This window comes from Triturus cristatus, chromosome 3_1 (genome assembly GCF_964204655.1).
Source record: "Triturus cristatus chromosome 3_1, aTriCri1.1, whole genome shotgun sequence".
Lineage (NCBI taxonomy): Eukaryota > Metazoa > Chordata > Amphibia > Caudata > Salamandridae > Triturus > Triturus cristatus.
In genome coordinates this window covers 1,150,901,333-1,150,929,271 of record NC_140583.1, presented here as the reverse complement: position 1 = coordinate 1,150,929,271, position 27,939 = coordinate 1,150,901,333, and the positions used below count along the sequence as shown (strand labels likewise).

General features: G+C 46.7%; 1 protein-coding gene across 12 annotated transcripts in view; it reads left to right on the top strand.

Annotated features, from left to right (window-relative positions):
• The window catches only part of BIN1 (bridging integrator 1), a 555,217-nt gene that overhangs the window by 462,027 nt on the left and 65,251 nt on the right, over positions 1-27,939 (top strand). For all 12 annotated transcript variants that reach the window (XM_085646006.1, XM_085646002.1, XM_085646003.1 and 9 more), the window contains one exon: positions 26,869-26,970. In XM_085646006.1, coding sequence (XP_085502132.1) covers positions 26,869-26,970 — 102 coding nt within the window. The remainder of the gene's footprint in view (positions 1-26,868; positions 26,971-27,939) is intronic.

Here is a 27,939-nt window from a genome sequence, read left to right as displayed (position 1 = left end):
GTGGAAGTGTGGGCGAACAGTTAGGCTTGTCCAGAAGGCGTGTTAAGCATTTATTGTATTCACTCAATCAAGACTGATACACACACTCCGAGACTAAATCCAGACCAATTGGGTAAGTATAAAAAAAGGTATACTTGTATTTTATTCCTAGAACCAAGAAGTACTTGGTACAGGTAGGTACAATATACTTTCAATTGTAAACTTTTACATAAAATGCAACTGAGGATGGATTTGCAGTTATTACAGGTTTGTATCACTACAAAATGAAGTTTGAATTACACAGTAATTACTTTCCCATTAACTTTTAGTTACTTTTGGAATACTTTGAGTACTGGGGTGGTATGCTTAGATACCACACCTTAGAATTGCACAATACAAGGTAAGTAAGACTTTTTATACTTTGCAGTTTAGTTCCCTTTTCTCCATACAAACACCAGTTCAGCACTTAGAACATTTTAGGCCCCAAATCTCTTAACATTGGTTCCTATGGGAGAAAGTGTTAGCAGTTTCTCAGGTAAGTACACGGCTTACGAGTGGGAGTTTTTGGGGATAGGACCAAGGTTCCCCAAGGTCTAGATGGGCACTAGAGTTGCACCACCAGTGATACTGGAGTGGCTGGGTGCAGAGTGCAGGGGCCTAATGTTAGCCAATGGGGTTAAGGGGGCCTTTGGTTAGGGACATCTTACAAGCAGGCCAGTCGGGTGTGGAGGCAAAGCTCCTGGGGTTTAGGTCCGTACTGCAGGGGCCAACGACCAGCACAGGAGCTGCACCACCAGAGGCACTAAACGGACATCCAGGACCCTGTGCTTTCAATTGCGACCTTCAGGTCTGCAAAGTTCCTGAAGGTGACCACCGGCTGGAGAGGTAAGCGTGGTTCTTGGGGGATGCCTGGACACATTCGGTTGGGACACCCAAGGCTGTGAAGCAACCAGTGCATGGGGTTTCTTTTGGCATCGGGTTTTCTTACCAGCTCCGGTCATGGTCGGGAGGACCCTTCAGGTTGAGGCTGCAGGCATCTTCCCAAAGCTTGAGGGAGGTCGGGGATCCCCAGATACCAGGTCAGGATCACTGGGGAGACCTACATGTGGTGTTGGGCTACTTGAACTCAGCCGGTGGGCCTTGGGTGCAGAGCGGTGCAGAATTGCGAAGTCGCCGGAATCCGAATTCTGAGGGTGAGTCTTTACTTGAGCAAATCCGGTGCTCACAGGAGACAGTCTGTAAGATGGTTGGGGGCCAGTACCGGTGGGAGCCAGTTGCTGGGGGCAAGGCGGCAGGCCTTTGAAGCTTCCCCTTTTGTAGACCCAACCCATCCTGCTGAAGGAGGCATAAAACTTCTGCCCAAGTTGGGCTTTGTTTCTGGACCCAGAGAGCCGGGGCTCTCTACCCAGGGGTCCAGAAACCTGTCTGGTGGTGGCAAATGGTGGGCAGCCATTCAGGAACCACACCTGGTCGATTATCATGGAAAATCTCTGAGATGTCCTCTGAGTGCATTTTACATTAATCCAACACTGGCATCAGTGTGGGTTTAATGTGCTGAGAAGTTTGCTACCAAACTTCCCAGTATTTAGTAAAGCCATTATGGAGCTGTGGAGTTCGTAATGACCAACTCCCAGACCATAAACTGTTTATTGCTTTACTACACTTACAATGTCTAAGAATGGGCTTATACACTGAAAGGGTACAGGGCTTATACCACTGTACCCTTACCTTATGGCTAGTGCACCCTGCTAGAGGGGTGACTTACTAAGGCCTCAGGCAGTGGATTGTAGGCATGGCACACAAGAATGTGTGCCATGTCGACTCTTCACTTTTCTCTGCACCAAAACATGAAGCCTGCAATGGCAGTGTGTGGGTGTTAAGGTACTGGGCCTCTTAAGAGTGGCACAATAGGTGCTGCAGCCATTTGAGGCCTTCCCTGGTCACGGGGCCCTTGGTTCCTTTTATAAGGGGCTTACCTGTGACCAGAGACGTGCCAATTGTGGGTAGAAAGTTACAGTTTTCGGAAAGAACACAGGCCCTGTGAACCTGACTGGCAAGGACCCAGGGCACATCAAGTCAGGTTGCATCAGATGTCGGGCAAAAGGGGGGGGAGGGGCCATGCAAAAAAGGGCACTTTACTACAGCGTGTCAAAATGATGGGCCATATTTGTAGGTTGGAGATCTACTTATTTCCATACCTTGAAGACTAGCTCTTGATATAGGACTAACCTCATCTGGTCTCAGGCCAAATTTGAACAATATTGCCATTACATGACTGCTCTAGGGTTTTCCATCAAGGAACTCTAGTCCCAACCTTGGCAGTCTCATAGGCTTTTCTTTGTTGGAGCTATCCTGGATGCGGTTGTCAAAATGGCATTCCCAAAGCAGAACAGTCCACAACATTAAAGCTATGAGCCCGATGTTTGAGAGTTACTGCCTCAGTCTTTCTTGATGGTTCTGAGACTTTTGGTCTTCTAGATAGATAGATATTGAACTTTATTCGATATGTAAAAACAATATCAAAAAAGTACATACATATAAAAAGTCCATTAAAAACAATTAAAATTACATTCAATTTGTAACATGATTAGATTCACAGAAATTAAAAAAATTTAAAAAAATAGATACACTCAGGTCTCAAGATGTAAGTCCACTTAGGTCTGCATTGATGTCCTCAACCTCATCGTCATTTTCAGGTAGGATGACATGGCTGCCAGGACTAAAGGGGTTTCCAGAGTTTTTAATTTGTTGTATGCCGGTTTGCATGAGCGTAAACCCCAAGATTTGAGCAATGGTTTTAGAAAAATGGTCCTTGGCAATTGATAAAATCTACAAAATAGGATGCAATGAATGTTAGATTGAATCGAAAGGCCATCACAGGGGCATTTCTATAAGTCATTGGACCAGCAATTTGGGTTGGGGAAGGTTAGAAGTCTAAAAAAGGTGTTAGTGCGGAAACGGGTCAGGAGCATGCGGGTAAACGGTGATGGTTCTAATAGTAGATATTGCTGAGTGCCACTCGTAGTAATCAAATTTTGATAGTCAGCAATTGTAGTCTTCTGTTTTTCTAAGAACCAGCGTTTGCGGCACAGGTGATTTAGAACAAGTCGCTTTAGCTCGACTTTTGATATGTTAGTTAAGGTTGGTGGGTCGGCAAAAAATTCCGGGTGCCCGATGTCGGTGGACAACCTTTTGACATAATTCAACCACTTAATGTTCCTGACCTCTGTCAGTTTTAGACAGTCTATGATAATTTCCCTATTAAATGGGGTCTCTTCATTGGTCCAGACTTTATGCCATAAAATAAGGGGAGAGGAATTAATCGTATCTACGATGTGTGTGAGGCCCAATTCGGTATGCACCATATGAGTAGAAGTGCCTGGGGGGGACAGCCAAGAGGTAGCGTAGAAAAGCATTCTCGAGGCGCTGGATTTGTTCAACGGGTTCGATCCCCCAGATCCCAGATCCATAGGTACCAGTTGAGATACACTTCGCCCGATAGATCTCAAGTAAAGGGCGTATTGGGCGACCCCCTAGTTTTTTAGAAAAATTTGTCAGTGCGCCTATAGCTTTAGACAATGCTAAACCTCTGGCTTGAGCCGCGGCTCGCCAGGTGCCTCTCTTATTAAAAGTGATGCCCAAGTAAGGGAAGCTATCAATATTAATCAGTTTTTTACCGTTCAAAAAAATGGTGCATGGCTTTTTTCCGATCCCTAGACCACAGGACATAGTATAAGTTTTGGAGGTGTTAACACTTAAACCTCTCTTTGACATAAAATCAGTAAATTCAGTAACTGCCCTTTGTAGGCCCGTGGGAGTCTGGGACATAATTGCCGCATCGTCTGCGTAGAGCAGAATGGGGATCGGTTTACCATTAATTGTAGGGTAATCGTGGAAATTTCTGGTCAGATGGTGGCTGACAGAGTTGATATAAAGGGTAAAAAGTAAAGGAGCTAATATACAACCCTGTCTGACACCTCGTCTAATAAAGAATCTGTCAGAACATTCTCCATTGTTACCATATCTCACGCGGGCCGATGCATCCCTATACAGCTCTTTAATAAATGATATAATAATAGGATCTAGGCCGATCTCTGTGAGGGATTCCCATAACTGCCTGTGATCGACACAGTCGAATGCAGAGCTAAGGTCTACAAAAGTTATGAAGAGGTTTCCTCTTTTCGCCTGGGTATATTTCGCTTTTATTAGGGTCAGATTTAAGCCCTGTTCAATGGTACCCTTGCCTTGTCTGAAGCCATATTGCATATCAGAAATAATATCTTGAGTGCTTAACCAGTCGTGTATTCTATTTAAAATGATTCGCCCGGCTACCTTCATAAGGGAGTCTAAGAGTGAAATTGGGCGATAATTGGCGGGATTATCCCTCACGCCTTTTTTAAAGATCGGGACAACAATTGCCTCTGGCCAGGTGGAAATAAAGCCGATGGTATTCAGAGAATTCAGTACGTTCGTGAGTAGTGGGGCCCATAAATCAGGCTGTGATTTAAAAACGTCTATAGGGACGCAATCTGGGCCTGGGGCTTTCCCAGAAGGGCTATCTTTTAAGGCCATCAGTACTTCAACATGGTCAAAAATGATATTTGAAGGAAAAGAAGTAGAAATAGTTAAGTCAGGAGGAGAGTTGGGATCCGTTTCATTCTCAAGTGGTTGATTATCCAGGTTCGTAGGATTATATAGAGTGCTAAAATGTTTAACCCAGGTTTCAGGGGTAATGGCTGAGTCCAAGATCGGGGGCTGAGAAGATCGAAAAAAAGGGGCATTAACTGCCCTCCAAAAAGCGGTGTTATCCCTCTTCTCGGAGGCTTCCACAAGGGCTGACCAGGCCAGCAACTTCAGCTGGCTTTTCCTTGCCTGACGCTTGATTCGATAATTGTGTCTGGCATGCTGGACCTCTAGGCGGTTTCTAGGGTTAGACTTCAAAGCTGCTTTCAGAAGTCGCAGGGCTTTAGAACAGTCCCTATCAAACCAGCCGTGGATAGGTGGTGCAGATTTCTTTGGTGCACGCGCAAGGAGAGATTTAATTTCTGACAAAATTGCAGAGAAGGAATTTGTTATTGTCTGCGAGTTTTCCGTAGATGACAAACAGGTTTGGAAATGATCATAAGCGTTGGTGACCAAGCTTTTAAGAAAACTAGAAGGGACTACTTTGTCCCATTTGAGAAAAAGGCCCATGGTGGTTCCCATCTGCAGGGCAGGAGAATAAGAGGGATTCTGCCTAATCATGTCATTAGTGTTCGAGGTTAGCTTTAAAGTTACCTCGATAGGATAGTGATCACTAATGGCAGTGTCGAGGGTCTCCCAAGTAATTATCGATCCTGAATACCTTGAAGATATAAGTGAGTAATCGATCGTGGTGTGACAACCTCTCCCATTATAAGTGGGTTTAAAGGACTTGGGTGGAAGACATAGGTCATTGACAAAAGATAAATTAAAATGGGATAATAATCCATTCAACAAGTCTCCCAATTTGGTGTGGCAAAAGTGATTGGGAGAATCATCCATTTCAGTCGTCAGACCACAAGTGCCATTAATACTGTGAGAACATAGCTGGCAGTTAAAATCGCCTACCAAGATGACTAAAGTATCAGAGTTATTTTGGGACTCTTTTTTGTTAGGTCAGATTTTAATCCATTAAGCACTGTGTCCAAGTGTGCATTTGGGATGTTGTTATAGAAATTGACCAAGATGACATTGTTAATGAAGCCGCCGGTCAGACTGATTAACTGATAATAAGAGGACCCTGTAATGTAAGTTGATTTTAATCGGGATTCTACAGAAATATAGATCGTAAGTCCTCCCTTGTTTCTGCCGTGAGGGCTGGGGGAAGCTGGGGTGTGAAAGGTCTGATACCCTAGGAGATGGAGCTCTGTAGAGGTCCAGGTTTCCTGCAGGCAAATAATGCTATATCGGGAAACGATTTGAATCCATGCAGGGTTAGACAATTTGTCGAGGAGGCCTGCCACGTTCCAAGACAAAAGGCTATCGCCCTGCAGGGGCTCGTCCGGGCCGATTATGCCAGACGTCAAGTCTGTTACAGCCTCAGCAGCTTCTAGAAGATGCGAGGGATTCTTCGAGGAGGGAGGATCTCTATGGGCCGGGAAAGGGAAAGGAGTTGTGGTAAAAGGGCCAGGAGGCAGAGACAATAACTCTAAAGGTGAAAAATGAGGAACAATGACTGGAGTTGGCTTCCACCCCGCGTTGTTATTAGGCAAGATGTTATTCTTGATGTTAGAATTGTCTAATGCTAGGGTAGATAATGGAGTGCTCATGGTAAAGAGATTATCAACCATGGTTCCAGAGTGAGGAAGTCAATCCTGTTCATCCAGTCCCGAAAAAATGGCGTATCTGTTAGAAGTGGGGATAGTGAAATGGGGTGTCTCAAAGGTGGCCCTCGATGGTGGGTGTGAAAGTGTGGAATTTGTCAAGAGAGAGCGGGGGTAAAAATAGCTTAAATCAGCCGTTAGAATTCCCGGGCCCCTGCCCGGGGTATACCAATCCACTATGTGGGGTAGCACCCTGCGATCTCGAAAGTTAATTATAATGACATCTCCCTGTTTATCCTTGGGTCTGGGGCCCAACCATTTCAGTCTCCTAACGTGTAGTATTTCGCCATTAATTTCAGGAGGGAGCGGTCTATTCTGAGACAACCAGTGTACTACTTTGTTTTTGAGTTCCTGGTATCTTTCCGTTTTGCCCTGGGCAAGAGCTGGAACACCAATAAGAGTCACTACATAAGGAGCCGCTTCAGGGGGCAGGTCGATATGTAGGCTTTTATCTGATTTATAATCTGAAGAAGGCTGCCTATTGATGTTATTACCCGGGGGAACTACAAAGGTGGGAATTTGATCTTCTCTTGGGGCCCCTTTGGCAGTGGATTGTTTCTCTGATGTAGGCAGGGAAACGTGTATATTCTGTGTATGATTTGGCATATTAGGCTGGGTAGTAGTTTGAGTAAGGGGGGGAGGGATAATAGCCGTAGGGTTTTTACATATGTGGGAGTGCAGATCATTGTTTAATGTGATAAGAGAAGTATGCGAGGCCTCCAAACATGCTAGCTGTGTTGCGATGTTCTTGACTCTCTCTATTAGAGGTGAGAGTAGAGATCTTACCAGATGCTCTATATCAGTAAGTAAGTTAAAAAAAGGGGAAATAGGAGACTGTGTCGGGGATGTTAGAGGCATAATTCGTGTAGAAGTCGGTGATGATTGAGGCTTAGTTTTGGGCACATCCAGATGGGAATCTTTTCTCCTTTTTTTTGTTGGAGCAACAAGAATATTTCTTGCTGTTGTCTTCGGGCAACAAGATCTATTTTTTGCCAGTTTTCGCTTAGAAGTCTTGGCAGTGTGGGTGGAAGATAAATTCACAAGGGAAGTGCCCACTGAAGATTGGGAATTGGAGGGACATATGTCAGTCTCAATTAAGATAGGTGCTATGTCTAATGGGTCACAATGTTGCACGGGAGAGCCAGGGTTGTTAGTTAGTTCAGGATCAGAAGCCCTGAGTGACGGGGAGTTGACCTGTTGAATATGGCCCAAAGAGGAGCGCTTCTGAAAAACAGGGTCCAGTGATAAATGGCGTTCCGTAATGGCGATCTCTTTTTCCAGCACGGAAGTGGCCCTAGTGATGAAGTGGTCTAGGGTCCCCCTGACTGACCCCCCAACCAAAGAAAGCCTTGGTTTAGTCGAGTGTGTGGCCATTTTGATTGACTTTGAGAAATTAAAACATGGGTAAAGTTACAAGCCAATGCTAACATACAATGGGGAGGATAGGACACATAAACCAAACGATGGTCAACAACTGTAGGGAGCGGCCCCCGTTAAACCAAGAAGGAGACAGAACAAAAGTCGATCACCTGTCTCTGGAGAGGATGGTGGCGTTTGAATGGCCAAGAACGGGGGGTGGCCCAGCCCAGCCTCGGTCGGCCTTGGACGGCCGTAGACGGCCCGCCCTTTGCCCGGGCTTAGCCCGGCGTGTCCCGCGAAGCGGGAGGCGCGAGGTCTATTTCAAGTCCGCCGCCGGATAAGGGGAGGGGCTGCTGGTGATGACACTGCCCCCCGCTGCCTCTGGTCTCTGTAGTTCTGGTATCCTGTCGGCAAATCCGTGTACCATACGCTGCGCGTCCTGCGAAGCGGGAGGCGCGAGGTCTATTTCAAGTCCGCCGCCGGATAAGGGGAGGGGCTGCTGGTGATGACACTGCCCCCCCGCTGCCTCTGGTCTCTGTAGTTCTGGTATCCTGTCGGCAAATCCATGTACCATACGCTGCGCGTCCCGCGAAGCGGGAGGCGCGAGGTCTATTTCAAGTCCGCCGCCGGATAAGGGGAGGGGCTGCTGGTGATGACACTGCCCCCCGCTGCCTCTGGTCTCTGTAGTTCTGGTATCCTGTCGGCAAATCCGTGTACCATACGCTGCGCGTCCCGCGAAGCGGGAGGCGCGAGGTCTATTTCAAGTCCGCCGCCGGATAAGGGGAGGGGCTGCTGGTGATGACACTGCCCCCCGCTGCCTCTGGTCTCTGTAGTTCTGGTATCCTGTCGGCAAATCCGTGTACCTGTCAAGAATTCCTGTCATACAAGGGAAACACGCCCTTATGTAAACAGGAGAGCTGTTACATAACTCAAGGAAAACACGCCCTTATGTAAACAGGAGAGCTGTTACATAACTCAAGGGAAACACGCCCTTATGTAAACAGGAGAGCTGTTACATAACTCAAGGGAAACACGCCCTTATGTAAACAGGAGAGCTGTTACATAACTCAAGGAAACACGCCCTTATGTAAACAGGAGAGCTGTTACATAACTCAAGGAAAACACGCCCTATAAAGGGAGGAACCGGGAGGTACAACGCTGTCGGATATTGTGTTCACACCGACGTACCTGCTTCATGAAGAGCAGTGTTCCGGAGTGGTGCTCCAGTAAGGCAAGAACGGAGGTAGGTCGAGTCGTTACTCCCTGGGCCGTGTCTTGCCCCATCGTCACCTGTGAAGGACCCGGAAGCTCTAACGGTCAACCATTGAGCTTCGCTTTTTGACTCGGCTGAGTCCAAGCGCAGTGGCGCTTTTGCTGGTTGGAGTCGTAACTCCCAGCCCGACCAGAGACACAGGGACTGCCAGCTGTAACGCACACCAGGAGGTGTTTGCCGCGTTACAGACTCGGAAGTCCACAGGATCGATCGAGCGGCTGCTCTCGGTTCAGTCTTCTTGCTTGTGATTGGGGTATCGGTGACGCATCACCAGGAGGTGACTCCGCGTCCCGGTGCAGTCTGAGGAAGAGGTTGAGCGGCTGCTCCCTTCAGGTAGAGACCCCGGCTGGGTGTTTCCCTGACTCCTCGATTCTCCCCAACACTCTTCGTGCCCCTCACAGCCTACCGATTGGCATTGTCGGCCATTTAATTTCTGCCCTCTGTTGGCATACGCCGGGACCGGCGTATATGCAGAGGACGGTTAGGACCATCCGTGCTGTGGGCTGGTAACGTACTTAGCCTGGAGGATTCCAGTGACTATAACTTGTTTATTCTTTGTATTCTATTTGCCTTCATTAAAACAACTAACCCTTCACTAGTGGTTGCGTCCTCATTGTCGTGTCTGTTAAACGATCCTGAGACGTTCAGGGCGTTACAGTACCATACGCTGCGCGTCCCGCGAAGCGGGAGGCGCGAGGTCTATTTCAAGTCCGCCGCCGGATAAGGGGAGGGGCTGCTGGTGATGACACTGCCCCCCAGCTGCCTCTGGTCTCTGTAGTTCTGGTATCCTGTCGGCAAATCCGTGTACCATACGCTGCGCGTCCTGCGAAGCGGGAGGCGCGAGGTCTATTTCAAGTCCGCCGCCGGATAAGGGGAGGGGCTGCTGGTGATGACACTGCCCCCCGCTGCCTCTGGTCTCTGTAGTTCTGGTATCCTGTCGGCAAATCCGTGTACCATACGCTGCACGTCCTGCGAAGCGGGAGGCGCGAGGTCTATTTCAAGTCCGCCGCCGGATAAGGGGAGGGGCTGCTGGTGATGACACTGCCCCCCGCTGCCTCTGGTCTCTGAAGTTCTGGTATCCTGTCGGCAAATCCGTGTCCTGCTGCGCGTCCCGCGAAGCGGGAGGCGCGAGGTCTATTTCAAGTCCGCCGCCGGATAAGGGGAGGGGCTGCTGGTGATGACACTGCCCCCCGCTGCCTCTGGTCTCTGTAGTTCTGGTATCCTGTTGGCAAATCCGTGTACCATACGCTGCGCGTCCCGCGAAGCGGGAGGCGCGAGGTCTATTTCAAGTCCGCCGCCGGATAAGGGGAGGGGCTGCTGGTGATGACTCTGCCCCCCGCTGCCTCTGGTCTCTGTAGTTCTGGTATCCTGTCGGCAAATCCGTGTACCATACGCTGCGCGTCCCGCGAAGCGGGAGGCGCGAGGTCTATTTCAAGTCCGCCGCCGGATAAGGGGAGGGGCTGCTGGTGATGACACTGCCCCCCGCTGCCTCTGGTCTCTGTAGTTCTGGTATCCTGTCGGCAAATCCGTGTACCATACGCTGCGCGTCCCGCGAAGCGGGAGGCGCGAGGTCTATTTCAAGTCCGCCGCCGGATAAGGGGAGGGGCTGCTGGTGATGACACTGCCCCCCGCTGCCTCTGGTCTCTGTAGTTCTGGTATCCTGTTGGCAAATCCGTGTACCATACGCTGCGCGTCCCGCGAAGCGGGAGGCGCGAGGTCTATTTCAAGTCCGCCGCCGGATAAGGGGAGGGGCTGCTGGTGATGACACTGCCCCCCGCTGCCTCTGGTCTCTGTAGTTCTGGTATCCTGTCGGCAAATCCGTGTCCCGCTGCGCGTCCCGCGAAGCGGGAGGCGCGAGGTCTATTTCAAGTCCGCCGCCGGATAAGGGGAGGGGCTGCTGGTGATGACACTGCCCCCCGCTGCCTCTGGTCTCTGTAGTTCTGGTATCCTGTCGGCAAATCCGTGTACCATACACTGCGCGTCCCACGAAGCGGGAGGCGCGAGGTCTATTTCAAGTCCGCCGCCGGATAAGGGGAGGGGCTGCTGGTGATGACACTGCCCCCCGCTGCCTCTGGTCTCTGTAGTTCTGGTATCCTGTCGGCAAATCCGTGTACCATACGCTGCGCGTCCCGCGAAGCGGGAGGCGCGAGGTCTATTTCAAGTCCGCCGCCGGATAAGGGGAGGGGCTGCTGGTGATGACACTGCCCCCCGCTGCCTCTGGTCTCTGTAGTTCTGGTATCCTGTCGGCAAATCCGTGTACCATACGCTGCGCGTCCCGCGAAGCGGGAGGCGCGAGGTCTATTTCAAGTCCGCCGCCGGATAAGGGGAGGGGCTGCTGGTGATGACACTGCCCCCCGCTGCCTCTGGTCTCTGTAGTTCTGGTATCCTGTCGGCATATCCGTGTACCATACGCTGCGCGTCCCGCGAAGCGGGAGGCGCGAGGTCTATTTCAAGTCTGCCGCCGGATAAGGGGAGGGGCTGCTGGTGATGACACTGCCCCCCGCTGCCTCTGGTCTCTGTAGTTCTGGTATCCTGTCGGCAAATCCGTGTACCATACGCTGCGCGTCCCGCGAAGCGGGAGGCGCGAGGTCTATTTCAAGTCCGCCGCCGGATAAGGGGAGGGGCTGCTGGTGATGACACTGTCCCCCGCTGCCTCTGGTCTCTGTAGTTCTGGTATCCTGTCGGCAAATCCGTGTACCATACGCTGCGCGTCCCGCGAAGCGGGAGGCGCGAGGTCTATTTCAAGTCCACCGCTGGATAAGGGGAGGGGCTGCTGGTGATGACACTGCCCCCCGCTGCCTCTGGTCTCTGTAGTTCTGGTATCCTGTCGGCAAATCCGTGTACCATACGCTGGTCTTCTAAAGTCTTGCATCCTCTTTGTAATCCACACTTGCAGAGATATGTGGAATCTTCACCTGCATTGGATCCAATAATGGGAATGCTCATGGAAAGGATTTGGATTTTCGACAAGGCAGCACAGAACCTTCAGTGGTGTGTGTTGGATGCCAGGCTGACTTGCAGTAGAACATTCTCCTGTCCTCCAGAAGAGGAGTGACAGATTTGTCTAATTTAACTTCGTGACAGTCATGCATCACCCAGACGAAATGGACGTCAGGGGTCTCTGGTCTGCCAGTCATGTGTTTACAAATAAACTGGACCTTGTGTTAGCTGTGGTCTTGGACTGCATGGCCAGGTCTACACATTTTTTCCATTGACTTAAGGATGACATTTAATTGTAGCTAAAGCTTTATATGGAGACTAAAGATGCAATTGACACTTTAAACTTGTTAAAATATACAGATTTGAAGCGGACAATTTATACCTACATATTAAAATGATCTGTATAGACTGGTTATCTTTGATGTGAACATTTATTGTTGTAAAGCGCTCCGATACCTTCAGGTCTAGCTAGCGCTATATAAAACTCTCAAAATGAATAAATAAATAATGTAAGTGTAAGACCTGTCAGCCTTCGGGTGGTCTTCCCTCCAACTTTTTGCCTTCCTCCTCCATTTTTTCTGACCTCTTTTTCACTAACTATAGTACTCTAGGCATTTTACCACTGCTCACCAGTGCTCAAGTGCCTGTTATATTTAATTTACTTCTCAGTCCTTAGTAAAGGGGTGCTATATGCAAATTAAATGCTACTAGGTGGCCTGCAGCACTGATTGTGCCACCCACTTAAGTAGCTCTTTAAACATGTCTCAGGCCTGCCATTGCCGAGCATGTGTATACAGTTTAAACTTCCATTTCTACATGGCAAAAAAACCTTTTGCCAGGCCTAAACCTTCCTTTTCAATACACTTAAGTCACCCCTAGAGTAGCCCCTGGACAGCCCAGAGGGCTAGGTACAATGTATTTATAAGGTAATACATCTACTTTTAGGTTTTACATGCCCTGGTAGTGAAAAACTGTTTTTCACTACTGCAAGGTCTATCTCTCCCATAGGGTAACATCGAAGTTACCTTATTAAATTTTAAAAGTGTATTTACCAAATAGGAACGGGTAACCAGTTCATGTGTGGTGTCTCAGGAATCCTAATTTAAAATACTAATTTATAGTAAAGTCAGATTTTAAATAAAAGTTCTGAAAATGCCACTTTTAGAGTTGTAATTTTCTTGCCGTAGCCCTTTGGTGCTGCAGTCCATCTCTGGTCACATGACTGGGTGTAGTTGGCAGTTGGGCTTTGTGTATTTCTCCTGAACATCCACACACGAGAGCCTAGGTGTGACTGGATGGGCCATCATTGGCAGGATGGGAGGGAGGAGCTGGGCCCAGCCTCACTTACACCTGAATAGGCTGTGTCCTGTCTCCACACAAAGGGCATAATGCCCTGCATTGCCACTTCAGACAGTTTGGCAGTGGCGGCTGGTCCATAGGGGCCGCTTGGGCAGCGCCCCACTTAGCAGAATAAACAAGAAAAACTGCTCACGGACTGCAAGAAATGTAAGCAGACGGCAGATGCAATTCGTCTGTTTACATTTCCGGTCTGTGCTGGCAGCTGCTTCACAGACTCAAGTGCGCATGAGTCATGGTCAACAATAAACACACAGCGCACGCACGCACACACGCAGGCGAGAGCAGCAGGAGTCCAGAACTGGACTCCGACTGCGCATCTGCGAGAAGGGCACTTTTTATTTCAGCACCCCACTCCGTTGACAATACATTAGGCATGCTGCGCATGCCTAGGGTAGTGCAGGAGTCTCAAGATAGGATCCTGCTCGGGCGGTGACGTACAGTCGCCCCATGCCCTGTCAAATGGCAGGATACAGCCGAGTAGCTGCCCCCAGTCGCATCCAGACTTATGATTTGCCAACGTCTGTGAGAGGACTCGGAGACGTGATGCAACGTGGGACCGGCGGAGGTGATGCTTCATCCTGGTGGTAAGTTTATTTGTTTTTATTTTATTTTATTATTCCCCCCCTCCTCCATTCTGTAGTAGTGATAGTACACAGTGGCTTGTTATACTGCGTGCACGATGCCTTGTGATACTGTAGAGTGCCTTGTGTTAGTGTGAGTACAGAGTGCCTCGTGATAATTTGAGTACTCAGTGACTCGCGATACTGCGTGCACGGTGCCTGGTGATACTCTAGAGTGCTTTGGGTTTGTGCGAGTACACACAGTACCTCGTGATACTGTGAGTACGCACTCAGTGCCTCCCTGATACTGCAAGCAGGGTGCCTGGTGATGCTATTCTGCGGAACGATGGCTCAGCGGGTTAATTGCCAGAGGCATTCTGTGATTTATCTACTGATCCGAAGCCCGCTGCCCCTAACCACATGACACCATTTGCTGTTATTGTTACTAATTAAAAACAGTAACCGGCATATTGTCAGCATTATAAATATAAAATATTATGTGTTCCTCTGGCGCCCTCAGGGGAAGTCAGCAACTGAAGTCCGTTTTAAAGTCACGGATCTATGGACGAGATAAGGGGAGGAGAGTGGGGAGAAACGAATGAGAGTTGAAGCCTGAGGAGAGGGAAGAAAGAAGAATGTAGGAAAAGAACAGAGTAAGATGTGAGAAGAAGCAAGAACGAAAGAGGACAGGAGGAAAGATAGTGACTGCTGATCTTTTGTGACAGACAGCAATAAGAGCTAAGGAAGCGACATCGGTGAGAGGTAAGGGAAGCAACAGAGGAGAGATGGAAGCAACAGCGCTAAGAGGGAATGAAGGTGACAGCGGTGAGAGGGAAGGAAGCATCAGCGTGAGAGGGAAGGGAGGGGCAGTGGTGAGAGGGGAAGCGACGATGGTGAGAGGAAAGTAAGCGACAGTGGTGAGAGGAAAGGAAGCGACAGTGGTGAGAGGAAAGGAAGCAACAGCAGTAAGAGGAAAGGGAAGCGACGGCAATTAGAAGGAAGAGAAAGCGGCGAGAGGGAAGGAAGTGCCAACAGGGAAAGGAAAGCGCAGATGCAGGCCTGACTGAATATCACCGGAAAAGAATGTTTTTACATTTAGTTTACCCTTATAAGAAACCTTTAATAACTCACTCGGGTTCAGGCCTGGCTTTTATGAGCTATAACCAGTATAGCTAATCTTCACTCCAAGCATAGCCATAAACACTCCTATGTCCAGGTTACTGGGCTTGCCCTCATGCTTTTTTAATTGCTATTGGGGTGACTGGTGAAGTATACTGAGGACCGGTTGGTCCGTAGGCAGGCTCATGGCACCATGTGTCTGACTGTTCACCACCTCAGGGTGCTCACTCTTTCCCCTCAGATGTGCACCAGCTACATCTTTTTCAAGCAGCGATAAATTCGATAATACATATATTTCTAATATCACAGTGTGCTTAAATGCATAGTTGTATCTGTCCCACTGATGGCATGTTTGTTGAAGTCCTTATTTTAATATAACCGAGAGTTTGCTTAAACAGTGAGCCGTCACAGATTATCTTAAAGGGCTGACATGTCTGCAATTTTGCATTATGGGACTTGTAGTTCTTGTAATGCAATCTCCAGAATGCAAAGAAAACTGTACCCTAGCTACTCTGGGATGGATCTGGAAAGCTATTTAATTGGTATGAAAGGTTATCATTCGGCACAGGGACCCAGACTCTCACGGGTACACTTGTGATGCTACATAGGGTAGAAGTCTTTTTTTACTCAATTGAAAACACACTGCATTCACTTCGTGCCAGGGAGGTATATTTAATATTAGATTGAGCTTGACATTCCTACTAGTAGGTGGTGATATCTGAAAGCTCTGATTGAGGTTTGCTGCTGACAGACAGGCCGGTGCACTACTTGCCTTGCCATGCCTGCCTGCATCTTTCCACAGTGTGGCTGTGACCATGTGACACGATCTGTATGTATCGTTGTCTCTAGATGCATATATAGTAATGATACATAGTTCAGAGAAGGACTGAATCTGGGGTGTCAGTTTATGATAACCTGAGGATGAAATAAAAAAAATAAAAAGATGGGACTGTGATGGTTAGCAGTGCTACTTAGTAGAATGTACTAAATCTCAAATCTGCCATCACATCTGTGATGTAAGGCAGCGTCAACCAGGCCAACAGCATGGCATTCAGCTCTGTTTGTATGCACCTGACTCTGTGATTGCATCCTGCCTGGCATTTGTGTGCCGGTGGCAATGCTGAAGACCAACACAGTCAGTACGTACCATGATGTGCACTCATAGTGAGTCACTGCAGGATGCCGTCTTATGCCCCCATATATGCCAATAGAGGCACCAGTTGTAATTCCCTCAATAAAGGGGCTCAGTTAACATTTCGCACTGGCCCACTCATTATCTAATTAATGTGTTCAAATACGTCTGACTGCAAGCGCAGCATAGGTCGTGTTAACTTTCTACACACTGTTCAGGAACACATGTACGCCAGCAGCACGCCAAACAAACAGTTAAGGAGACGGTGCCAGCTTCATTACATGATTTGCATTGTAGGTGCTGCCCTTACACTACAGAACTGATATTGCAGAAGAGTCATGCAGCCGCCTTATACATCAGTTCACTCAATATCTCAGGCCAGAACACATTGGAGCAGTTTTTCATTCCTGATCACCCATCCTTTGAACAGAGTCACACCAGCAGCACTACGTATTATGCTGCAATTGAGAGCTCTAGAGCTTAGGCTGAAGGCACTGTGAGTTTCTCAGTGTGTGCCAGTCAGTCAAAAATGTGTTCGGAATACATGCCCATCCAATCCTTGGCCTCTCTGTAGAGAGCACAGGGCAGTGGTCATGTACTCCTGTTGTAATTGTGATTCTGTGCAAATGGGTGTGATGGGACCCCCATTATGGGGGTGCACAGTCTTCAAAATAATAACAAGGCGAAAGTAAATGAAAATGCAATGCTCGCTGGCTCCTCAAGTCATCCCTACCACTTTCAAATGTCACCAGCCACCACTGCAGTTTGGAGTCAGGGCAGAGGAGGTAGGGAATCCCCGCACTTCAAAGACACTGTCTAAAAACTTGTCCCACCTTCCAGAATCAGGGTATAAAAAGGGGGCCTCAGACACCAACTCTTCACTACACTTCTGGACATGTGGACACTTTGCCAGGAAGGATTCCTTTGTTGGTACCAGTACTGCCACTCTAGTGTCTTGCTGCTCTAAAGGAACTGCTTCCCTGCTGTGCTGATCTGCTGGCTGGTGCCCTCTTGCCTGGGGAAGAACTGGGCCTGCAACTCCTCTTGAAGCCAGGACCCTCAGTGACTCAAAGGGCTAGTCTGCTTGCCTCCTGAAGTGAACCTTGCGGACACAAAAGGCTCCCCAACAGCTTCTGTACTTGTCGTCAGCGAGTTCCAGACCCCGAAAGGGTGCCCCTTAGGTCCTGGAACCTTGGTGTGGCTCTCGAGCTTTTGAAATCAAGTTTTTGGGCTCTTTGTGGCCACAAATGGGCCCAGTTGCACCAAGACTGCACTACTCGCACCATAATTAAGAGTGAGCTTCCGCCAGCCCATCTCTTCGCACAGCGAGCATCAATCACCCCTGAAGACTGCCAACACAAAGCACAAGCCTACTCGTCTGTGGTGCCCGGCTTGCTTCTCGGGCCATGCCGACCACTGCCCATGACATTTTCCTTGCTCTTTGCGATACTCTTGGCACAAAACTTGAGACTGTAAACCTTCAACTGTATTAATCTGGGACTGTATCTGACCCATCGCAGTTGGCCTGTACTTTTAACTTTGATCCAGTCCAGCACTACCAGGTAACTGCAGTTGGCACTTTATGCTTTTAGGCGCTATGTTACCCTTTATGCTTTAAAAATTCATAACTCCAGTTCTAATGACTGGATATTTGTCATTTTGAACTTGTTTTAATTTTTAAATTGAGCTCTATTTTTCTACCCTGGTGTGGGATCTTTTTGTTTGGTGTTTTCAGTTTTACTGTTTGAAATGTTGCACAAATACTTTACACAGTACCTCGAAGTTAAGCCTGACTGAGGTGAGCACAGGTTAATTTGGGGTTTGCTTGTGCCTTGCTTGTGGTTGCTGCTTGACCAGGGCCTACACCCCAGTCAGCCAGTAACCCAATTTCGTACAGTCAGTCTTTTGCATCAGCGTGCCATCATCCTGGTCTCAAGACATTTCTTTCCTCAAGGGCAAGATGATCCATGTGCTGGCAGACACAAGAACCACCATATTATACTACAACAGTCAGGTTGGAATGGGGGTCTTGTGCCCCCATCTGTAGGATGTGGTGGTAGCTGAAACTTCAAAAGTTCTCCCTTTTTGTGAGAGAGGTGTCATCTTGCATATACTGAAGTGCAAATGCACCCTTGGGTACCACAAGGTATCTATGATAGAAAAAGAAATGTAAAAAACACTTTTCACTACCTCTGAAAAACACTCAGTGCATTCTTCTCTCCAGAGTTTCCTCCTTGAGGGATGTTCAGGGAAATATTCTGTCTTAGTTTGGGTTTAGCCCTTCTTTATACATTTCCACTTCTGCCACTGATTATTTTGCTCCTTAAGAAAGTCAGATGGGATCGACGACAGTTGATTTTGGTGGCCCCATATGAGGGCTGAAGGCATGGTACTTAGAACTGCTAGCCCTCGGCATCTGCCAACACTCCAGCTTCCTTTTTGAGAGGTGCTGCTGCTCCAGGTGTAGGGCAGAGTAGAACATTCGAACCTCCATGTTAGGAGATTTAGCAGATTCAGCTGAGAGATTTTGATCTTCTTTTGGTGGTGACAGATGCCGTCCTGGCTGCTCGTCCCGCTTCCACAAGGTCAATCTTCTTAAGTTTTAATTCAAATTTGTTGCCTGGTGACTGAAAAACGTAAATAGATTCTCTGCACGGTAAGCTGTTTAATGTCATTTTGTATGTGTTTTCTTTGGCCGGGCAAACCTTTGCTGTGGGCACTATAAAAGGGTACTTGTTGGCTCTTTTGCCTTTCTTTGTTTCTCTGATCCAACCCTTTTTGTTCAAATCCACATCAGTGATGCCTTTCTAACAGGGCTTTCACATGTTTCTCTCCTCCCACCCCCTTCATTATGCCACAGCAGAATCTGAATTTAGTCCTCATTTTCCCAATGTGCACTACTTTCAAGCCTCTGCATAGTTCTATTTTGAGGCTCCTAATCCGGAAGACAGTGTTTTTCATTGTAATCACTTCTGCATGTTGTCACTGTGCTGCAGGCATTGCCAGTCCAGCCCCTGCACACTGACTTCTTTCCTGACAAAGTGGTGCTTAGGAAGCATGCATTCTTTCTTCCCAGAGTGATGTCACCCTTCCATGTGCTTCAGCCCATCACTCTCCCTGTGTTCTTCTCTCCACAACATTCCTTGACTGAGAAGGGAAGGTTTCACCGGTTGGGGTCCAAGGCTGGCCTATTGCTTCTACATCGATGGGACTAGGGAGTACTTGGTGAATGATCAGCTCTTTGTTGGATTTGTTAGTACAAAGAAAGGAAAGGCGGTCCAAAAAAAGGACCTTATCACCATGGTCAGGCTTTTGCATTTAACTGCATTATGCTCTGTTAAAAAAGAACCAGTCTACATACCTTAGGGCTCATTTCGCCAGGCCAAAGGCAGTGACTACAGCCTCTGTGGCCCCAGTAACTGAGCCAGTGAAAAGTGGTATATCTTTTAGCAGGCTGATGTCAAACCCCACCTGTAGAAAGGCCATCCTTTTTACCCTGATCACCATCAGCTTTTAGGGCATGTAGGTTTAGAGACCTCAGTGGACTTAATGCACTTAAGTGTGCACTGCCGTGGTATCTGGTGTCATTTTAAAGCCAGGCTTGCCTTGCAGGCTATTTTCAAAATAAAAATGTGTCCAAATTCGACTTTGTAATTAAAAGTACTTTCAAAGTTGTAAACTACATTTTTATTAATAGAAGTCACCCCTAAGGTCTGCCCTAGGTACCTCAAAGGTAGGGTGCCTTGTTATAAAAAGCAGGGACATTATAAAATAGGGTTTATGTGACCAGGGGGCATATGTATCAAACGATTTTTTAATCGCAAACGCTGCGATTCGCAAAATAACAGCGTTTGCGATTAAAAAATCGGTAATCGGGATGTATGAGACAAATCCCATCGCAAAATTAAGGAATTGCTAATTTAGCGATTTCTTAATTTTGCGTAAGCATTTAAGAAATCGCAAATTGCGATTTCTTAAATGAGATGTAAAAAGCACCCAAGTTGTGCAAATTATCCTTCAGAAATCGCAAATTACCACCAACTTCCAGTTGGTGGTAATTTGCGATTTCCTTTCAAAATGCACTTTTTTTAATTTTACAAAGTGCCACGTGGCGCTCATACATGCCCTTAGGGCATGGATGTGTGCCATATGCACACACATGCTCATTTCAGGGGTGCATCAGGGTGTCATCATGACACCCTTGCACCTTTGAAATTATTCCCAAATTGCGATTAGCAAATTGCGATTCGCTATTTGAGAATTACTTCCCATTCATTCCTATGGGTCTCCTGGCCCATAGAAATGAATGTGCAGGTATTCCTTAATTGCGATTTCGCAATTTGCTAATCGCAATTAAGGAATTTTAAGAAATCGCAAAAAGTTTGCAATTTTTTAAATACATCCCGTTTTGCAATTCTCAAATAGCGATTCTTTAAAAATCGCTATTTGAGAATCGCAAATGGTGATGTTGATGCATATGCCCCCAGGTGTGGGAACAACAGTCAGTCATTTTTCCCCATTGTAGTGCTTCTAGCTTAAAAGGCTAACATGGGAAGGCTTTATTAAACTTTAATGAAGTCTAAATTTTGATTGGCGTTAGCTAGCAATGAAATTCAAAATATTAAAATAATAGTTACAAAAAATCCAATGACTTACTAGGGCAGATTTATTATAAATATTGCAGAAACGTAGTTTGAGAACCTATTATCCTGAAATTACCTAAAAGGTCCTGTAGGAGACTCTTCTGATTGGCCAGCCTGTGACAGCCTGAGCCTAGCTGCTCCCTGAATAGGTGTGAAGAGGCCTAGAGCTGAATCAATACAGTCATTTGGTGAGAGATGTGCTTCCTGGAGAAGCCAGGGACAGGAAGAGGGCTGGGGAAATAAACTGGACTTCAAAGGTAGAAGTATAGCTGTCATAGGACCCAGGCCAGCCCTCCCTTCCTTGATCCCCAGCCAGATGGGAGCCCCTCTAATAAGATTAGGAGAGGGGTTAGAAGGGGAGTGTAGGGAAAAGTTAGCCACACCTGTGGGTTGGGTTAGCCAGACCTGCACTCAGAGGAGAGAATTTCTTCATTTTGATTTTTGTTGAAATGTGCATTCTGGCACAATAATATGTCACACTTCCCAGGATGTTTTCAAGGCAGAAGGTGGCAACTCAAACCTCATTGGTTGGGGTATTCCCCCTCTTGCCAGCCCAGAATGTGGAATAAATATGGGAGCTCTGGAGAAGCCCATCAGACCCCTCCATGAAACATCTGGAGAAGGACTGCCCTGCTGGACCCTTGGACTCCACCACAGAAGGCTTACAGTTAGAAAGACTGTGCTTGCAGCATTCACAAGGCTCCACACAAGAAAGGACTGTACCCATCTTAAAAGATAAGGAGTGGACTTCATGACCAGAAGAAACGACCTGCAACAGCCTACTGAGGACTACTTCAGCTGACAAGCTACACTTGGATTTTCCAGAACTGCACAAGTGCATTGTGGGAGATTGCACCCTAACCACCTAATGGCAATCCAGAGCTTTTGAACGCTTGGCCAGTGCTTGAGGACACTGATCTCCACAAAGGAACCAAGAACCAACAGAACTACAGCTCCTGGACCTGTCTACCTCGCGTTCCTGACCTTCAAGAGGTGCATCACAGGCTTGAGCTCTTACACTCAAGCTTTTGGCCTCTTCCCTAACGGGCTTATTCTCTACAGAACCGCACCACTCGCACAAATGATCAGCGCAAGCAGGTGCAAGTTAGTCTTTTCACACAGCAAGTATCGCCCTAGCAAACTCCAGGTTCCAGCCAGTCTGTCCACAACGCCCAGCTGCTCTTAGATCCCTGCAGACCATCGCCAGTGACTCTCCTTGCTCCCAGCAAACCGTCTTCCCCACGAACAGGACTCATGACACAGAACATGAGAAGGTAAATCTTTAGTGGGGCTAACCTGGAACTGTATCCGAACCGTGCTCTATCGTGGTTAGTTTGAACTTTTAGATTTAACCCGGTCCTGTGCAACTAGATAGCCGCGTTTGGCACTTTATGCTCTTAAATGCTTGACTCCTATTTCATATTTAAAAAAAATCATATCTCTGGTTCCCTACATTGGATTTTTGTTGTTTTGGTGTCATCTTAAACATAACCATATTTTCTATTTAATTGGTGTTGGGTGTTTGTGTTGTGTCTTTTATTTATTTACGGATTTGGTGAAATTAAATGCTTTACACACCAGTCTCCTAAGTTAAGCCTGACTGCCTGTCTGCCAAACTACCAAGGGTTGATCAAGGATTCATTTATTGAGACTTGACTGGACCTTATTAATGATTGTGGTATTATTACTAGGTGTAGGTACCTGCCTGCACTTTCTAATAACCCACCTTCCTTCAGCACCAGAGAAAACTGTCCATTAGCCAGGCCTTGCAAGTCAGACCAGCCTGTCACGAAATTCAGGCCGACACACCCCAGAGGAGAGGTAGACAGGAACCGGAAGCAGCCCTAACATTATTCCTACAAGGGACATCAAACGGCAAGTCAAGAAAAGTCATGTTCTCTTTTTCCAGATGGATACAGATAAATATCTGAGGAGCCAGATGGGAACTAAAAGTAATGAACCACAGATGTGAACTACAAGCACAGTGCAAACTACTGAGCCCAAACAATACGTGCCTTTTGATCCCGCCGAACCGTCCAAGAAACCAGTAAAAGTACCATCCTTGAAACACTGAATGGATCTTCAAGAAGGCACTTGACCATGGTGACAGCATGACCTAAACTCTTAAACAACTAGAAACGCCTATAGCAATCTGAAAATTCAGGTGCATGAAACGAGCAGTGCTGCATAACTGAATTATTGGTAATGGAACAAAAGTATTTTAAAAAACAAGTCTGTTAATAATAGCCAGATGTGTTTTTTTTCTTTTTAAGGGGGGTATTTTTCCGCTTTCAAGTGAGAAGAAACTGAAAGGCTGTACGAAACACGAATCCCTGAACTGATCACGCATGCCTGTAACATTACAGTTGACATCTGACCTAGGGCCAACATTCTCCAGGAGCCAAAGGGAGTGCTTAACCCCAGACAGCACAGTTAACGGAAACTGGACCGTAAAACCTGCTTATACGTTTATTCGAAAATATTAAGACTGACCCTCTATCTCCGAGTCGGAGTCGTGTTCTCAGAAAAGAAACCACAGTGTCCACTTTTGCTCTTAATCGCAGGCTGTATAGAAAGGGCACCCAATGACAAAACAGAGAATGTACATTTGAAAAACATGAACACTTCTTTTTTTTTTTTTTTTTTTTTTTCTGAGTCTAGCAAGTTGAAACCATGAGATCATTGATACACTTGGGAATTGCTCATGCTTTTCAATCCAACTAACAGACTCACATGTCCACCAGTCAAATGAATACATATTTTCCAATACTAATTCATCATGAATCCTTTTTGGGTTCCGGAGTAGGGTGCTACTCGCCAAAAAGCCCTTAGCCTCATCAGCGGTTGTAAGTGCTATATTTAATACAAGTAAAATTGTAACAGTGGTATTAGTACTTGCAGGGTCAGAGTAACAGCAGATAAGTCAGCAGCAATTGTCCTCACTATGTGTGCAAAGTAGGGTAACTGAACTGAGTATACTCGGCACAAGTGGTGTAAGGCTGCCGGGTGTGGGACCACATGAACGTTCAGGCCCCATCTCCCACCTCCTGAGCCCCCAGCAAAAAAGAACACACAAGAGCCCAGGGGATTTTATATTATACTGAAATGGCATACCGTGACACACTGGTACCTTGTGACATTACACAACTTTAGAGCAAACCTGCCAGGAAGGCGCAGGGCCTCTCATCCAAACACTCATAACTCGTGCTGACTAGTGCAAAGCGATAGGGGCAGTACAGTGAATGTAGTCCAAATGGACGAATGACTGAAACTAACGGATTTGGAACTGGGGAACCAAGTTTGAGTCCCGACGTCGACTCAACATCCTGTGATTCTGGGCACATCTCTTAATCTCCCTGTGCCTTAAAAACAATTGACCTCATGTAATGTAATCTAGTGCTAATGTAAAGCCCTCTGGTGCCTTTGGGCAAACCTTGCGCTATATAAATCTGAAAAAAATATATATATTGGAGAAACATGTAAGAAAAGAAAGAACATCAGCCAAAAGGGTAGATGGGCATCCCTAGAGACCTAGAGAGAGAAAAAAACAGGGACACGTGACTAGTAAAGTCCATCTCTCAGGAACCTAACAAAGGGTGTGGAGCCAAGGATGGGGACTGGGCAGAAATATAGAATTTTAAGTTTAGTTAGATAGAGGATAGGTAAATCCTGACTGTAAATGGAGAGTAAAATTATACTAGCAGCTGAGCAAAGGCTATCCTGGTTTTTAGGAAGAGAAACATATTAAACAAGCATTTGCAATTTGGGAGAGTTTAAGCTTTTGGCACTGTAAATGGCAACGCCTTTTATTTATGTTTTAAAAACCAACACGTAAATAAAAGGCATTGCCATTTACGATGCCAATAGCTCAAACTCTCGCGAGACCTATTGCATTGCAAATGCTTGTTTTTTAGCACCAATTTTTATTATTATTTGGTAATAACAATAATACAAGCAAGTAAACCCCTTACCGGTTCTCACCCTAAGTCTCCAAATTGAATACACCCTGTAAAGCCAGTGGTGCCTAGTCTGGAGTAAGTATACCACTAGCCCCATATCTTTGCATGCTTATGTGGGCAACCCCGGCCTGGTTAATGGGCTCCTCTAGTTTAGAACACCCATCCATTGCCAAGTGTCAGTCTGACACTTGGGGAGGTGGGGGGGGAGGTTGGGTGTGGAGCTCCAATGACTTGCTATACCTTGCTTTGCAAGCAATGTGCCCATGCCCACAATCGCACGAAGTCCTGACTGTCTTAATAAGGAAACTTCTGATGTAAGGACTGGGATGCGGAAGCCAAACTAATGATGGTTAAATGCCCTAGACTGTAAGCATGTTGGACTGAAATTCTCTGAGATTTTCGCAAAGCAAGATTAGGGAACAAATAAAATTTACCCCCATATGCCTATGCTTGGGAAGGTGTGGCAGGGCTGCCTAAACTGTAGACTGCATAAGCAACTGGTGAATTTAAGACACTAGGGACAAGAACGACAACCTAAACACACAAACTACTGAAAGATTAAAAACGGGACAGATAGGTAGACGGTAGAAGCCTGATCCAGGATCAGAAGTAAACATTCTAGTCTTACTTGTACATTAATGAAAGAAAAACACAAAAATCTGAAATCTAGACTTTGCTCCCCCTGCATTCCAATAGTTATGACAAATTTGCTATATTTCCTTTTTAACTGTTGTTCGTGTGAACACAGAGTATCAAAAACAAAAAAAGAATTAGATCTGGGTGTCCATTTGACTACTAAACATATCCCCTTATAGACCAGAACAGCTACCCCATAGCGCATTTTACCACTAGATTTTTCTGCACCTAGATTTTGGCATAAATCACCTGTTGATCACACAGTAATTTTGCTTGGCTTGGGGAAAGTTAAAAGGGTCTTATATAGCAGCTGCTACTCCGCAATGGTGATGGACCAACAAATGAAAAATAAAATTATGTTGTAGCATAGTTTTATTTTTCATTTGCCGTTTCTGAGCCAGTGCTGTTTGGAGGGTGGGGCCAAGGCATGGAACGGGGGGGGGGGCGGCGCGGCCGCGGCCGTCCAAACACAAACACACTCCCTATGTGTTTGGACGGCCGTCTCAGGCCGGCCAATACACACATGCGCACTTAGGTTTCTCCAGCCCAACTGCATTGAACAGCTGTGCTGGAGAAACCCCACAGACTCCCTGGTCTGAGCGGAGCATCTTTCCAGCCAACTCAGGCCAATTCGGGGATTGGATGGGAGTCTGTCCCAGGGGCTGCTGAGACCAAGAAGAGGACAGGAGATGCGATGCGGGAGGCGGCCAGCGCTTCAGGTAGGTTCTTGAAAAATATATATATTATTACTGACGACGACGACGACGACGACGACGACGACGACGACGACGACGACGACGACGACGACAACAACAACCTCACTCACTCACTCACTCACTCACTCACTCACGTTCCCTCCACCTGCCTCACCCCCTTTTGTATGTTGAAGCCTCCACTGGTCTAATTACTGGTTCAAATAAAGGGGTCAGAAATTGAAGTTTTGTATACCACTTGGGCATTGTTGCAAAATGTCGCTGTGAAGTAACAGTTGACGGTATTACGGTCTTCTCTGTCACCCTGTATGTCATGGCATAGTTAGAGGGCAGGTGTTGATGCTGTTGAAGATCTTCATGTCAGTGTCTGGACTGTGCTTTAATGTTAGTTTTGTGTGCGAGTTCTACATTTTGTAGGAACAAACCATGCAGAGAGCGAGAGGACCAAAGATATGAAATTTAAAAGGCGAGGAGACTTATTGTCTGCCATAGGTCCAGGAAATGACATTTTTCATCGGGAGAGTCACACACCACCTATGGGTTTGCTGATGATCAATTCTGATTGAGTCTAGAGGTACATCCTGTAGAATATTCTGTCTTAACTTCAGATTCTCTAGGGTCAGAAGTTGAGGTTTGACCTTTACAGGCTGCTCCCAGCACAGTGTACCTCGTGTAGGGCTATCTTCAATGTCTATGGTGCTAATACAGAGTGTAATAAAGTATAGGGCAGAAAAACTGCAGAAATGAAATCTTATAATAGAGGGAGGCTGCTTGGGGGGTGCAGGCTGGAAGGAATATTATATGATCTCTTAAGGAATTAGTGACCGGAACAATATATTGTTGTCTTTGCAGGTTAGGGCCCAGCATGACTATGCAGCAACTGATGGAGATGAGCTTGACCTGAAAGCAGGAGATCTAGTTCTGGTGATTGAGATTGATAACCCTGAAGAGCAAGTAAGAGCAGCTTTTTACCCTTCTAACTCAAAACCTCTTTCTTGACTTCCATACGTGCCTTCCAAAACACTCACTTATATTCTACACTCTTGTTGCTTCAGCTCGATAGCTCAATTTGACTGTTGCTTGGAAGGGTGAGAACTGTGGGGATGAAATGTGTCTGATTGAAAACTGAACACGGTGCTTTCTCAAACTGTAATATTGTGACTCTGGATATATGTTTTGCTCAATTATTCTTTATATGCTATTTATTGTTCTATAATGCAGACCTCTAGCGGTAAGTAAGACTCTTAAACAATATGTTCGTAGAATGTGTTGCATACTCCTGCCATCTAGTGTTTTGCAATTTTGTTTTCTTCGAAAAAATTATTTCAAGTCATGAGATGCACTAACTCCAGCCTTAGTTGGAAATGCACATGGGTACAGACTCCATGTGAGATTGTTCGACTCAATCAATCAATTTTTCTTTATTCGTCCTTCCAAAGACAGGACATAAAAGATACACATAGATATAAACATCATATCAAATGAATCTTGTCACAGAAAATACAAACTCATTTTCCATTAAAAAGAATACAACCTCTATCCTCCCAATGACAAACATCACAGACTCGATGACCCCGGCGATGTAGCGTCTTGCGCTGGTCGTAGGGTGCTCCCGCCTTGGCCTGGCCTCCTCCTTCCTCTAAAGCCACCAATACAGCTCTACTACTTCCCTGGGTACCACCATAGTTAGAACGTTGTATTTTTTTCTACTTTCTTGTTTAGCCACTTTTGTTTCTTTTTCTTTTGTTTTTAGCTGCTCTTCTAGACCTACATTACATACCCTGGAGTAATCTAGGCACTGTAGCATCTTGCGCTGGTCGTAGGGTGCTCCCGCCTTGGCCTGGCCTCCTCCTCCCTCTACAGCCACCAATACAGCTCTGCTACTTCCCTGGGTACCACCATAGTTAGAACGTTGTATTTTTT